Source organism: Pristis pectinata, chromosome 23 (genome assembly GCF_009764475.1).
Source record: "Pristis pectinata isolate sPriPec2 chromosome 23, sPriPec2.1.pri, whole genome shotgun sequence".
Classification (NCBI taxonomy): Eukaryota; Metazoa; Chordata; class Chondrichthyes; order Rhinopristiformes; family Pristidae; genus Pristis; species Pristis pectinata.
Window position 1 is genome coordinate 5,693,245 of NC_067427.1, and position 16,194 is coordinate 5,709,438.

General features: G+C 38.6%; 1 protein-coding gene across 1 annotated transcript in view; it reads right to left on the minus strand.

The window, feature by feature from the left end:
- scai (suppressor of cancer cell invasion) overlaps nt 1-16,194 on the minus strand; it is a 95,264-nt gene that overhangs the window by 27,323 nt on the left and 51,747 nt on the right. Inside the window, 6 exon segments of the mRNA XM_052036997.1 lie at nt 343-495; nt 3,657-3,755; nt 4,865-4,961; nt 5,356-5,454; nt 7,038-7,124; nt 8,269-8,364. Coding sequence (XP_051892957.1) covers nt 343-495; nt 3,657-3,755; nt 4,865-4,961; nt 5,356-5,454; nt 7,038-7,124; nt 8,269-8,364 — 631 coding nt within the window.

Below are 16,194 nucleotides of genomic sequence, written 5' to 3' on the forward strand. Positions count from 1 at the left end.
TTTGCTTCTATTTACTGATTTCTTCACTCAGTAGGGGAGGTGTGATAGCGTGAGCTACTGTCATTTCCTGGCTTGTGAATCAGCAGCAGAGCTGCAGAGCAAGCTAGCCCTGGAGGAGAAAACAAGTAGAGGAAATTGCTCTACTACCATGGGTCACACAATGCTCCTTACAATAAAAACAGAAACATCCAGCAAGGATAAAGGCTGGAATTTAAGGCTACAGCAATTGATAAGGTGGACCGTGGGACAGAAACTCCATTGCATAAACGTGCACCATCGAATCAGTTGTATGAATGCAGAAACCCAAGACAGCAAAAATACAGAAAGATGGAGGAGGAATACCTGACTGCTGCAGTTTCCAATAATTAGTGCATCTGCTAATGCCAACTGGCCAGCTACCATCCCTTGTTCCAGTGGTGGGACGACTCCCTCTGCCAGGCGATTGGAGGTTACCACAATGCTGTTGTCATCATTTAACACAATTGCGGGATCTGCCTATAGACAATGTTTAAAAACTGATTATTGTGCATATCCTAAACCAAATAGGCAAATTACCCATGTATTCCATCATGTGAAACTTGTTAACAAGATTTTCCTGGGAAAAGAACCAAAGTTATCCAGTTCCAAAGTTTAACTGTCATAATCAGTTAAAAAATAAAATGCCAACAAAATATCTAACAGTTTTACAACACAAGAACTCAGTTAAAATATAAACCAAATGTGACCATCAACGCAAGTCAGAATTGTAGTAGAGGGCTATCAGTATGGTGCATCAACAACAACTACAATTTACAATTAGAAAACCCTCGTGAAAGGATGGCACAAAAGCAAAAGTGAAAATAAGGTGCAGGATGACATGGATTTGACGTGAGTAAATGTGATCTACAAACCTTCCAAAAGGTCAGCTGGTAAATGCACCATCAAATGTGCAACTAAACCATTCAGATGAAGAAACTTCTGGGCAGCGCTGACTGAATTGACCATACTGTATCAACAGCTGAGAGAACAACTGGCATTAGTATTTCTGAGTATGAGACAGTGAGGCTGAAAAAATGTGTGTGGGAGGGGACACAAAGGGCGGGGAGGCAGAGGAGGAGAAAATTGGGAAAAAAATAACTTTCTTTCCTTATAGATACTGCCTGGGCCTGCTGAATATTTTCTGTTCATATTTCTTGTATTAAACGTTATTTTAAAATTATTTCCATCAGTTAAATAACCAAAGGATAAAGGTCAGTTTGGACAGACACCCAAACACCCTCAGTAGTAGTTCCGGTATTATAATTCAGACTACTGCTGAAGGCATCTCTCCTCAAATAATGACAACACTTTCAGTACCTTTCACACTTCAAAATGACTTGGGAGGCAGCAGCTTGTTACTGTTCACTCATGTGCGAACACATTACACATTGGAACTGAAGGGTGAAATGGCAGGCTACAAATTTCAAATGCCGGATCTACTGCAACAGACGAGGTCAAGAGGAAAATTCAGACAATTCCCCATCGGGAAGAAATCATGGAAACAGGTACCCATGTAAAAATGACACAAATGCCACTGAAGATGCTTCTCAGATACAGCAGGAGCAAGTAAAGGCTTACAGGCATTCAGAAAAATGTTATGTTGGGCTTTATTTAAAATGGAATCTTAGTCAACCATCTTATTAAATTATCTATCCAAGCTAACAGTTTTATTTTACTTCCATCATTTGCACAGATTTTCTAACCAAGCTGCACGCTCCAATTTTTCCAGTTTTAGGTATTATGAAAAACGTTTATGCTATTAGTTTAGAACGAAAAAAAATTAGTAGATGAGAAATATTACTATGGCCCTATCTAAACAGTGGGTGCACAGGAGCTGGGGGTGGGGGGGGGGGGGGGGGGGGGGGGGGGGGGGGGGGGGGGGGTGGGTGGTGGTGTCAGAGGGTGCCATGAGAGAGAGCAGGAGTCTAAGAAGAGTGAGGGAGAAAGAGATGGTCAAGGTTCTGCAAGAGCGAGTGAGAATGTGGGGCAAACAGAGTTTGAGAGAGACAGTGAGAGATCAAGCAAAGGGTAGTGAGCACAATGTGAGTAACAGTAATTGGGTGAAAGCCAACTGACTTCTGTTAATCGCTGTTATTAATAAATCAAAAATTACTTTTCCATAATTTTGCTCAGTTTCTCCAGAATGCAACCGCAATTTTTGAATCTCATCCTATAATTTACTTGGGCTTCCCAATCATGTCCATTTAATTTGGCTAAATTAATAATTAATTACAGTTTAATCAAGTTCTTTGTATAAAATGTGATTGGATAATCTGAAGGCGACTGCCCATCTCCAACTGAGAACAAGCAACTAAAAATAATAGACCACAAGCTTTATCAAATTTAGTGATATTTCTACTGCAGGTCCTCCCCAGCTCATGAAACACCTGACTTATGTACAGCGCCATAATGTACAAATGAGCGTTTTGGGAGACCATTACGATGGATTTGCCGGCTGCCTGCAGGGCTACAGGCATCCTCTGTTGTGTGGGAACCTCTGTTCACAGCCCTATTTCCAACTTGCAAACTGTTTTGGGTCACAACCAGTTCAGAGGAATGGAACCCTGTTGTAACCCAGGGGAAGACCTGCATTTACAAAAAGGAATTTTCCACTATTTCTGCTCTTCTCCCATTTTACTGGGTTTGGATTGTGCCACAGAGTTCCTTAATAAAAAGCAAATTCTGCCAGCTAAATAGACAGGTACATTTTGCACCTTTGACAGTGACAGTAAATACTGCACATAAGCTTGCAGAAAACATTACTTTTTTTTTTAAACAGGTTACCTAAGCAGGTGACACCAAACAAGGCAAGAACCAAAAGGGTACTGCTGAACAACAAAGGGGATACTCCACTATGTGCAAAATATTTTATGACAGGGTGTACAAAATTACCATTAAGTGATTCTAATTTCTTCATGGTATGTTTGAAAAACAAAACTGATGAAATAAAGGTTTCTCCAATGCCTGTCTCTACCTTTGGACTTGTGTTAAACAGTGAATTTATTACAATAAAGACATCACATATTTCAGCAAACAGATGAAGTTCCAATTTAAGTTATTTTTAGGACATAACCAATTTTTACCTTCACAATCCTCCAAATGAATTTAGAATGAATGTACAGAATGAATCTTGTTCATAAATCACTTTAACTAAATGGGAATTAATATATTGATTTAATGAGGAAAAAAATTTGTACTTTATTTTACACACACCATTTGGTCTCCGCTACCATTACTTAATTAACACACTTCCTTCATTAAATAAGACAGAACAAGTAGTGGTAATAATTGATAGCTATCCAAATGGTTTTCTATTACTGGAGCAGTTCAGTAAAAACCTGTTCTTCCACTTCTTCCCTTTGGCAATCATCCAACTAAGCACTGATAAAACTCTATCCAGCTTCAATGGACGAGTTTGATTATTTGTCAAGATTCCAATACTCTGCCTTAGGACTTACCACTGCCATAACCTGCCATAACAGGCATCAACTGCATTAACATCTTTACTGCTACAGCACTATCAGCACTAACAGAAAATATTGCAGTAACACGTAGCAGTAGATGATAATACTCATGTGATATTAAACAAAGAAATGACACGGTGATGTAAATTCTTATGTTATACCAGTTACGATTACCTCAACAAAAGCTGCCACTTCTTGTAGTACAAGATTCCACTCTAACTGATCTTCAGTGTTGAAGCGATGTGTATAATCTTCAATTTCATCTGACAATTCCTGTTAAAATTAGAAACCACTTTAGTGTATGCTGTAGCACCATAATAACGAGATTACCATTTTCAAAGCGATATGTGTAAACTTAAACCAGCACAATGGGAAAGAGCAGAAACAATTGTAAACAGATCACTGTGCCACCTCTTTCCCTGGCAAACAGCATCAGATAGTAATTGCACTCAGGAACAAAATGGTAATTGCAGTGGTGTAATGAAATGCTGTTCTGCTTAGATTTGTTTTGTTCAAAAGGCTGGCAGTGGTGGAACATTATCAATTCAACCATGAACAATTCCAAATTTCCAATGAGAGAAGGCTTTACATGTTAAGACTGCTCTAAAATTTAACTGCTGCAAATCTGTCAGATAAAACAAATTTTATGTCATTTACAGAAGAAACTATGAGATTGATTTTTTAATCAGTATAGAAAAATCATGGAGGAAGTGTGTTGGGGTAATTCATGGAAAGCTTAATCAATTCAAACAGGTGATTTTTGAAATCATTTAAAAAAAAATGAAGGATGAAAAGCTGAAAGATACCAAAGAGGGATGGTCCAGGACTGTAAGGGGATTTAAAGTTGAGGACATAGGTTTTAAATTCAGTACATCAGCAACGACAAGGTGAAAGATGGGTGGGTGGGTGGGGGAGCGGACCCTGAAGAATGGGATGCCTTTGACCGAGTATTGTTCTTGCTGTAAGTTACAGGTAATGGAGGGCAGGGGAGAATAGATAGAAGACTCACTGAAAACTGGTTCCCAGCAGGGGTATGGGGTGAAGGAAGGACTGATGAAGAAATAAACTTAAGCTAGAAATTTATAGTTTACATGAGGATAGCACAAGTTTGAAATTCATCTATTGGTCAAGAAGTATGCCAGGGTTTTGAATATTTTGGCTGAGTCTTGGCAAGAAGCCAGGGGGAAGGGGGCTTGCAGAGTACTGGGGTCTGCAATATTGGAAAACAGAGAAGAAATTGAATCAAAAGACAAAGAAACAGATCTAAAGAAATAGATCAAAAGGAAAAGACCAAAAATAGTTCAAAACTATAGAGTTTAGTTAAAAAAAATTAAGAGCATGATTAATAAAAGCATCATGTACAATTCACAAAAAGAGCATACCTTAACAAGATCTCTGACGAGGTCCATTTTGTTGAGCAGAAGACAAACTACTATGTATCGAGCATAATACCGAAGCTTTTTAACTACAAGCTCAGGCCTACAAAAGAGTAGTGCAACTTGAAAACTCAAAACCAGGAAACATTGGTGACTCATTCAACCAAGAAACAAGTGAAAAATGTTTATAAGTACAGATAAAATTAACAAACTGAATTATCTGCAAGTAATTTAGACTGTTTCCAATTCATTACTCTAATTCAAGAGTATTTGTTAAAATTCTAAAAGTTACAATCCATAATGGAAAACAAAGACGAAGTTCTGTAAAATGAACCACACGAAAAAAATCAATGTATAACCAAGTACATAACAAATTATGCCTGTACCACTTTGTGGTTATAAATATGCTGAGGTTACTTATGAAACTAAACCACAGATCTAAGCCTCCTTATACGTTGTGAGGAAATTGCAGAAACAATACAGGTATGAAACCTTACCTATCTTCCTTGGTGACCTGGGAATAATAGGCCCTTTGCCTTATTGCAGAGTAGAAGGAAAATGCTTCATTAAGATAACTGGTCTCAGAAGTACGCAAGCTAGGTAAAAGGGTGGCAGGAAAACAAAAGAGAGACCAGATCATATTGGAAACAGAAGGGAAAAGTTAAAGTTGTGCAAGAACATAAAAGTCATGAGAAAAAAAAATCAATAAAAATGTTAACTCCCCTTAAACTTGGTCTTTCAAGCTAGACTATTCACCATTCGCTTCTAAGGAAACAAGTACTGTTGCATCTGGCAAAGAACCTCTTTTTCTTCAAGTTCTTCCTCCTACCCTCCTCCATATCCTCTAAGTTTTATGTTAAAGAATCTGTAACAGGGCACTCAGAAAAGTCAATGTGGATTTGAGAGAGGGAAATCACATTTGACAAATCTATTGGTGTTTTTTTGAAGCTGCAATTAGCAGGATAGATAAGGATGAACAAACAAGATAATGTGATACATTTGGATTTTCAGAAGGTTTTCAAGAAAGTTATTACAAAAATATTAGAGAGTATGGTAACAGAGTAGAGAGATTCTGCAGATATTGCAATCTGGAGCAATACACACAAAATGCTGGAGGAACTCAGGAGGTCAGACAGCATCTATGAAGAGAAATAAACAGTCAACGTTTCAGGTCAAGACCCTTCACCAGGACTGGAAAGGAAGAGGGCTGGAGCCAGAATAAAAAGATAGGTAGCTTGTGGACTGTGAGGAGGATGGTGAGAGACTTCAGGGGAATATATAGACGAGGACATAGTAGATAGATTATAATGCGGAAAATTGTGAGGTCAACTACTTTGGTAGAAGGAAAAGCAGATTATTCCTTTTAAATGGTGAGAGATTAAAAGGTACTAGTGTTCAGAGATCTGGGTGTTCTTTTAAACAAATCACTGAAAGCTGACTTGCAGGTACAATAGCCTTATTGGGTAAGAGGATTTAAATACAAGAGTAATGATATCTTTTCCAAATTAGAAAAGTCCCTGGTGAGATTGCATTTAGAATACTGTGGGATCTGGTCTCCCTGCCAAAGGAAGAATATACTTGTAATAGAGGTACAACAGATTGATTTCTGGGATGACAAATTTGCTGTACAGGGAAAAATTAAGCAGAATTTCAAAGAACTCTCTTGAAGAATGAGAAGTGATCTCACTGAAATTCACAAAATTATTCTACTGCTTGACAAGATGGACGCAGAGTTGATTATTCACTGACTGCATGTCTAGAAGCAAGGGTCACAGCCTCAGCATATTGTCCCAGTGCGGGCAGATGTAGGGTAAACAGGTTGGCATGGAGGTGATGGCCCAAAGGGCCCATTCCCTAAGACACAGGCAAGAAGAAATTTCTTGACCCAGAGTGGTGAATCTTTGGAACCAAGAAGACTGTGGAAGCTCAGACACTACTGATATTTAAGACAGAGATCAATATAATCTTAGATATTAAGGGATATGGGATTAATGGAGGAAAATCACAATCAGGCAAAAGGTTATGAATTGCCTGAAATGCTGCCTCTGTGCATAGAACTCAACAGCAAAATTCAGGCATTTAAAGCACTAACAGAAAAAAACAGTGCTTTAAACAAGTGATTTTTCCAAAGTTTCATACTCTTTGATTTGCTTTTGAACAATCCAAAACTCATGCTTACTAATAATGGTAGTAGAGTTGTCCTATTTTCGAAGCAATTTCTCCAATTTGCCACCGCTTCAGGCCGTACCTATTATCCAGGATTTGCCTAGGATGAAAGGTAGACAAATAAAATATCCCATGCTCATTGTGAAGAAAGCATTTGATACATTTTATGATCTAAACCTTCAAAACAAACTCCATAGATACTTTTAGCTTGAGCTATTTTTATGGTCCAATAATTATAAGACCAAAATGAAAACTGAGCAGGTGCAATAATGAACAAAATACAAATAATTGTTTGATCATTGTAAAACCCACTCAATATATTGATAGTATATATTTAAATAGGCATAAAACATTAAACAAGGAAACATTATATTTTAATGAAAATGACTAGTTTGTTACTGATACAACAATGCAAGTTGGACGGTATGCAACAAAGACCCTCATATTGGTATGACAGTATGATTTAAGTGACTCTTTGAATGAAATGGTTGATTTTCCATCTGTTTCTTTTAGACATTTCCATTATATACATTATGGTATCGGGAATTGAAGTAACAAGCTTCTCACACACATATTCAGAATGCAAAGAACAAATCCTGTGGGTAAACAAGGACAAACATTTTACCATTGCTGATTGGTCTATTTAATGGGTCTTTGGACAGTTAAAATTAAGCCCTATAAATCTATTTCCAGACAAACTGACAAAATACAGAAAATTGCAATAAAATAATTATGTTCTGATAAAGATCCCCTACCCAAACTTTCACACCATCTTTAGAAGAACGTCTGAGATACACAAACTGAGATCTGAGATCTCTAAATTACGTTAACTGGGAAAAACTGCAAGGATGGGACTCTGGTTGGTGCCAGTACAAAATCACACGCCTTGAGAGATTGACACAGGCCAGGGCAGCACACATTTGACCCGAACCATCAACAATTCCTTCCTCCCAACCCTCCCAACAAATGCTGCTTGACCTCCTCAATTCCTCCAGCAGATTGTTTATTGCTTCTAAAAAAAAATTGTGACAAATAATCCTAGATGCATGATGGTGGCCATGAAACACCACAGCTCAAAGATCTGCACACCAATGGTAATTTCACCAAGTCTTTTATGCTAGAATTACTTCATGCAATCAAACCCACAAAAAGGGTGACAAGATTATCAATTATCAATTTTCTCTATGACAATAATTTGTTGAAAACAAAATACTGAAGAGTCTGTAAAGTAAAATTTCTCTCACCTGTGCTGCTGTTGAAACTTCCAAAGTTTGGTGTAAACATCGAAAGTCCGTCCAAAATATGACTGCCACTGCTTTTGCCCATATTGCGGTAAATCCCTGTTAGAAGTTAATGATCTAAATTTAATGGGTTGAAACTTGAGCCAGTGGACAATGACAAGTGATTGACGAAGGCAGAAGACAGATTTAAAACTAGAACTGTGCACTTATGCTATCAAATGAGTAACTAAATTAATATTGTTAATGTCATAACTGAGTCCCAGAGTTATATAGCATGGAATGAGGCTCTTTGCTCTATCGTATCCATACCACACATCAAGACCCCATCTTATTAATCCCATTTTCCAACCCTCATCCCATAGCCTTCTGTGTCTTCAGTGCTTATCTAAATACCTCTTAACTGTTGCGAGAATACCTGCCACCATACCCCCTCACGCAGCATGTTCTAGACTTCAACCACCCTCTGGATGAAACACTCTTCTATGGTTACCTTAAAACTATTCCCTCTAGTTATAGAAACCTCTACTATGCATTAAAGTCTCTCACTATCTACCTCGTCCAAGCCCCTCAATTCCACCGTCAGTTCCCTCAGCCCCCTCCACTGCAAAGAAAACAAACCAGTCGATCCATTCTCTCCACACAGCCGAAGCTTTCCTTCCTGGTGAATCTTCTATGCAGCCCCTCCAGTGCAACTTATTTGGGAGCCTTGCTCAAAAAAATCCACACTGCCTTCATCAGAATTGCTTCAGTTTCATTATATTTGTCCATTATCTCAAATGTACAAGTTTGAGATAATGTAACCAATACATGAAAGAATTAGAGTTTAAAAGATTACCAAATGATGAAATTAGGAAGAAAATTTGATCCATCTGGTTAGATTTTGTTCCTTGGTGAATCTACAGCTAATTTGCTTTCCATTAAATCTGCACCTAGTTGCTTTGTTCACTTGACCATTCCAATAGTCACTTTGATTGTTTTCAATTAGACGGGGATAGTTCTTAATAGTTCATTTGTTTTACCCAACTCAAAATGGAGAGAAACAGAATTGTTAAATATGGATAAGTATATCCAGTATAGGAAAAAAAACTGCAAACTGAACTGTTACAATTATTTGCTGGCAATTTTATTTCAAGTTATTCAATGCACTCATTGCTAACTTGCCGGAGCCAACATTAAGTCTACGAATGTCAGGGTTGATGGTTTCCTGATGGAATGCAAGTGAATGATTTCAGAAATTCTGAGTAAAATTATGATTTAATGTACTGAAATTTTGCCTCCTTCTAAAGACAATTACCAAAGGACAAAAAAAATTTCCAATCTTTGTTTGTTTCCTGGAAACCATACTTGGTATTTGAGGAGCACTGAAGTTCACTTAGTTTGTGTAGTTAATCTAACTCGAGCATTATTCCCTCAGGATTTGGGAATTACGGCAGTTGAAATATTATAAATTTCAGTGAACAATATAGCATACTAATGCAGAAATATTGAAAAATAAATGCTGGAATTTGGGTATCTTGGGTATATTTGACTTTCTCAGAGTGGTCTGAAATGCATTTGAAACAGTGCAATGAATACCAAAAGGATACGGTACAAAAGAGGGAATAATCTTTCTGTTAAAAAGGAATATATAATGAGACAGAGGGTGAAGATTTTGATACACAGAAGGAATTGGAAATGTTTGCAATGGTCTAAGATCATATTCTTTGGTGCAACATTGGTACTTAACATGCCACCCCTCAGGGCAACTGCCCGAATCCCCAATTAAAAGACAGCAGACTGGTGTTGTTGGAAATCTGCCACCAGCCCAGAAAACTAAAGCAGGAAATGAAGTTCAGGCAAAAACACTTCTTGATGCAGGCAACAAATGTTTCCTTGTTTTTTCAGACAAAATACCAGAATAAGTATTTTTTTTTTAAGATTAAGCAATAATCCTGGGATAATAATCTATCTGGGCAATGCCCAACGTTGTACGGACAAGGATTACATGTGAACAAAGTAAACCAAGTGAAGCAGCAGTTTCGTCTCTGCTTTGTGGTAATCTTATCCTTTTGGCATCTGTACCTTTCCAAATCACTCATTAATATTTCAAATATATCCAACGCCGTGGCAACTTTTGACACCAGTACTGCAGCATTGGAAAGGTACAACTACAGACGTCTATTTGGCTGATGGTGCTGAGGGCAAACATGGGACTTAAAAATCACAATCAACTGAATCTTGGGTTATCATCATTCCCTCTGGAATCCCAACAATGGAATGGAGGGAAATCAGCAAGTTCAAAATGTCTGTGAAATTATTCCCCATGGTAACACAAGTATGAACAAGGCAAGATTAAAATTTACAGCAAAGAAACCTTTAATCACCAGAAAACTGTGAACAAACATCATTGCAAATCCAGATGAGCAGAAACAAAACAGATTTTCATCCTCAAGCATAAAAATGTTAACTCAGGGTCCTGCCAACTCTATCCACGCCACCCAAATTATTTTGTAGTCTGCTCTTGTCGTCCATTCCCTTCAGTTATCGTCTTCTCCCGGGCCAAGAGAGTTTGCAGGTCATTGCCTCCAAAATTCTGCAGTTGTTTTGTTTTCCACCCCCGCCCCCCACCCCAGAGATATTACTGTAGAGGAATGTAGTAATTACTTAGTACTACACTTCACAAAAGACTTCTAAATTATTTTTTGAATATGTTAGTATCTTTGCAAAAGTTAGCATTTGGTCTTTACAGAGGTTGCAAGTCAGTCATCATCAGCTTGTAAATCAGTCATCATCAGCTTGTAAATATTTCCACATGGTTAGTTGCAAGACAAGTGCTGGTCATGATTCTTCACCAATTTCATTGCAATACATTTTCTCTGCCATTAACGGCACCATGTTAATGGTGAGTTTTAAAAGTACAAGTAACAACTGTTTCCAAACCTATCAACGGCACAGAAAATTGCATTACTAGTCAGAAAAGAATATTCCTCTAATGCTGTCGTTTTAATTAAATAATTTAACTGCAAGAATAATTGGTATATTTAATATTTCAAACATCAACTGAAATATTAACAACTTAAATTTATCAAATTGGTGGTGGGCAAAACACACTAATAAATTACATCTGTTTTGCAAGCAAGTTATTCGGCATGCCGTGTGCAGTAAAACGCACACAGCACGCTGAATCAAGGCAACAGTCATGTTTTTTTTTAAGAAACTGCACTTCTGTAAATATAAAACCAACCAAAAAAAAATCTGAAATTCTGCCAAATTACAAGTGGCATCTCATACCAGTGAGGTACCAAGATAGTGCAAAACAGTTGGAGATGCTGTCTTTCAGATGATATCTTAACAAAACCCTATTGTGCTCTCAGATATACAAAGGTCCGATGGAACTATTTCATACAAACAAAAAAAAGCAGTAGGAGCAAGAGCAGGCCATTCAGCCCCTTCAGCTTATTCTTCCTTTCAATGAGATCACGGCTGACCTTTCTCCATTAAAACTAATTTTCGTGCCTCATCTCCATACCGAAGATTCCGTTAACAGTTAAAAATGTATTGATCTGTGTTTGGCAAGGGAATTATTCTCAGTGTCCAACTCAATGTTTTTAAAATGTCAATTAATGGGGCAAACATGATCTGCTCATTATCAGATTACTGTTTGTGGGAGCTCAGTGTACAAATCTTCACAAGTGCCTACACTTCAAAGTACAACTGTAAAGCACTTGGGGAACATCTAAAAGTCATAAGAATCACTTTATAAACACAAGACTTGATAAATGTGCATGTTAATATACAAAACTCCAAAGCGAGGTAATTTGAGAATTGCATTGTGACGACAGCCAATTGATAAAAAACGGTGGGTCATAGTGTGCAGAAACAGGCCCTTCAGCTCACCATGTCCATGCTGATCATTAAGTGCACATACATACATACATGCATGCTGGATGAAAACATAGATGGGTGGGTTGGCAAGTTTGCAGAGGATACAAAGATTTGTGGTGTTGTGGATAGCGTAGAAGACTGCCAAAGGATAAAGTGGGATATAGATCAGTTGCAGATATGGGCAGAGAAATGGCAGATGGAGTTTAACCGGGCCAAATGTGACATGGTGCACTTTAAGGGATCAAATGTAAAGAGACAGTACACAGTTAATAGCAAGACCCTTACCAGTGTTGATGTGCAGACGGATCTTGGGGTCCGAGTCCACAGCTCCCTGAAAGTGGCTACACAGGTTGGTAGGGTGGTAAAGAAGGCATACGGCATGCTTGCCTTTATTAGTCGAGGAATTGAGTTCAAGAGTCGGGAGTTATGTTGCAGCTTTGCAAAACTCTGGTTAGGCCGCATCTGGAGTATTGCATTCAGTTCTGGTCACCACAGTATAGGAAGGATGTCAAGGCTTTGGGGAAGGTGCAGAAGAAGTTTACCAGGATGCTGCCTGGATTAGACGGCATGTGCTATAAGGAGAGGTTGGACAAACTTGGAATGTTTTCTCTGGAGTGGTGGAGGCTCAGGGGAGATCTGATAGAGGTTTACAAGATTATGAGGGGCATAGATAGAGTAGACAGCCAGTATCTTTCTCCCAGGGTTAAAATGTCTAATACCAGAGAGCATACATTTAAGGTGAGAGGGAATAAATTCAAAGGAACTGTGCAGGACAAGTTTTTTTTTTTACACAGAGAGAGATGGATGCCTGGAATGGTGATGGTTGGAGGCAATTAAGATAAAGGCAGGTGTTCATAATGCTCTTAGATAGCCCCATGAATGTGCAGGAACTGGAAGGATATGGACATTGTGTAGTCAGAAGGGATTAGTTTAGTTGGGCAGTTGATTACTAATTTAGTTAGTTCAGCACAACATTGTGGGCCGAAGGGCCTGTTCCTGTGCTGTACTGTTTTATGTTCTACTATGCCTGGCCGATTCAAATGCTCATCCTGACGCTTCTTCAATTTTGTTAGAGTGTCTGCCTCCACCAAACCCTCAGGATTCCAACTACCCTCTGGGTGATAAAAATTCTTTGTATGCATATGTTATAAGCGAATAAATACCAATGACACCAAAAAAGCTTTTTTCAAAATACAAACAATGGTAGAGTATTAATTTATCACTGTTTTTATTTTACAAAACTGAGTTGAAATCTTTTTCTCAGTCTCCAAATGCTAAATGTTCAATCTTTGTCTGTAACGTATGTAATCAATATCAACAACGGGAGCAGTGGCTTGAGAAACATAAATGGATTCTTCTTTCCCAGTAGCCAAGCGGATGGAGGACCTGCTGAGTTCCTCCAGTATTCTGTGGGTGGTACAGGGCTGTCAGTATCTGTATCTTAAGCACAAATCCATGTGTTTATGAACCAAAAACAATTATTTTAGGACTTTAAGTTTCCAGTATCCACATGTTATATGTTGTTTTAAATGTGCTTTAATCATCTCTAGGAGAGAAGCAGGATAAAGAATAAGCAGAAATTACTCGGGTATTCTATTCTGGTTCTTGTGCTACCCATGTTCCAATCTGCAATAGAAAGTTAATTTATTAAACATACACTTGGATCTCTCTCTTAAGGTACTGAAGGACCCTGGCATGAATGGAATCAGCAATTTTTATTCATCTTTAAAATGGGAAAAATTGCCTCCAGTCACTATTAACTAGAAATTCATCCCAATCAGTGGGACTGAATTTCAGAGGCGGAGTGCACGACCCCCTTCACTACTATAGAACAGGTCTACTGCTGCCATCTGGGGAAGAGTTTCTAGATCCACATGTCCATGAGTTCATAAACAGAAAGAATTTCCTGGTTACTTCAGAAGAAATCACAAATGTTTTAAAGACATCGTTTATGATCTAGTTTGACACACCAAACTGAATACTAAATTAATGCTATTTGCAATGTCACTAACACAGTGAGAAATTTCTCTCTGACTCTGAATTCTACGGCAATAAAATGCAAACAAAATAAATACTGTAGAATCTCTTAATTTTTTGTAAACATAACCTAAATAGAAGCTGGTGAGAGAGATTTAGGACTGAGACAGATTTGTAATATCAGACTATACAAGGAGGAAAAGAATCAACGATCTCTCTCTTCTTTGTGCAATACAATAAGCAAATAAAAATGGCACCCAAACTCTCAGAAGCTGAAAACAAAGCAACCAATCTAGCTTTTCAATTTTTAAGTTATTGGCAAGTTCACTTTTTGTCAGTCACTGTGTATATCATGTGCGCATTATTGCTGTCTGAAAAGATGGGAAATTAATGGGCCGTGGAATGAAATTAAATCCTGTCTGATGATAGCCCATCAGCTAAATGACCTTGTATTTCACATCAAGCAAGGACGTCTTTGTGATGAATTCACTGTATTACTCAGTCCTCTTCCAAACATTTTCTTGTATTTCTATTTTATCCTGCACCATTATGCTAGAGAAAGCATTGAAGACAAGGACCATGCCATCCAACTGGGTCATTTCAAAAACAGGCTTTATATTTGCTATGAGTGACAAGACAATGGCTCAGAAATTCTCTGCCACAGCACAACATTTTTGTGCACCATGCAAAGAAATGTAATCAACAGTTCAATTGCTAAATTGGAAAGGGCACTTAATGTACAGCTATCAGGAGGTTAAATTGGCTCTGGGTCAGCCTTGCACAGAAGGCATTCAGACATGTGCAGAATGGCATTGCACGGAACTCTTTCATGGATACATGGTCCGCAAACAATGCGGGCCACTCATGTAGAAGCACGCCTGCACAAGGTCTGCTTCAGTGTGACTTACAAGGAGACCAGCCTAACGTGATCAGTTATGGCATTTGACACATGGACCTTCCTACTGGTAGAACTCTTAAGCTTTCTGCTTAACCTACACTCACCAACCCTCATGACTTGTGGGCTCTCACTAGTGGCCTCTGTGCTGATCCTACAAAGACGTCACCCATTATCTTAACTATTCAAATGATACATCTGCAAACCCAACTCCCACCACCGATTCCCCCCACCCCACCAATTCAACTTAATCTTCCAGGTCCCAATTCCCAACTGAAACTTCGTCCTTCCCTACATTCATTCCCCTAGTAACTGTAATCTATTAAATTCCTCCAGTAGCTCCGTAATTACATTCCGAATTACATTAAGCACAATGCTGGGGCGGGGGGAACGCAAGCATAAAAGTGGCAGGAACCAACTTCCACAATCAGTTTATCATGCCTCTTCAAGCCAACATTATTTCACTGCTTTCCACGTTTTGTTGCCATTCTGGAATAATCAAACCTACCATGTTACGGACTAGGTTACTATTGGTGAATGTCCCTTTAAGATAGAGCATAGTGGTGTGTGTGTGTGTGTGTGTGTGTGTGTGTGTGTGTGTGTGTGTGTGTGTGTGTGTGTGGGGCGTGGTTACGACAACAGAAAATAAAGGACATAATGACGTTTTTGAAGCAGTCAGTCGCAGTCAGTGGGAGGAGAGAAGAGAGAGAGGGAGACATCAGCCTGCTAGTCTCTATCGATGGATGAAAAAAAGTAACTGTGTCTGTCACTAAAATCCACGTATGGATTATTGGAGTAATCCGGTGGAGTCCACTTTGTCGTTAACCTGTAGAGGGAAACAGGTATTTGTGTGGACGGCCACATCTCGGATGCCTTTCGGGGTGGCAGATACTTTGGAACAAAGCAGTGGAGTTCACTTTGTTGTTGACCTGTAGAAGGAAACAGGTATTTGTGTGGATGGCCACAATTCAAGAGCCTTTCAGGGTGAGGCAGATGCGGTGGAGTGGTCACTGCTGAGTAAACACTGAGGTGTCCTTTGGGTTCCAAAGTGGAACATTTAGATTTCATAATTACTCTCTATTTTCTCTCTACATTTCCTCTTCAGTCAACGGTGGTTGCTGAAGAAGCCTTTGCTCATGTTTCACCTTATGGTTTGCTGAACTGAACTTTAAGAACCATTCCTGGACGTGGAG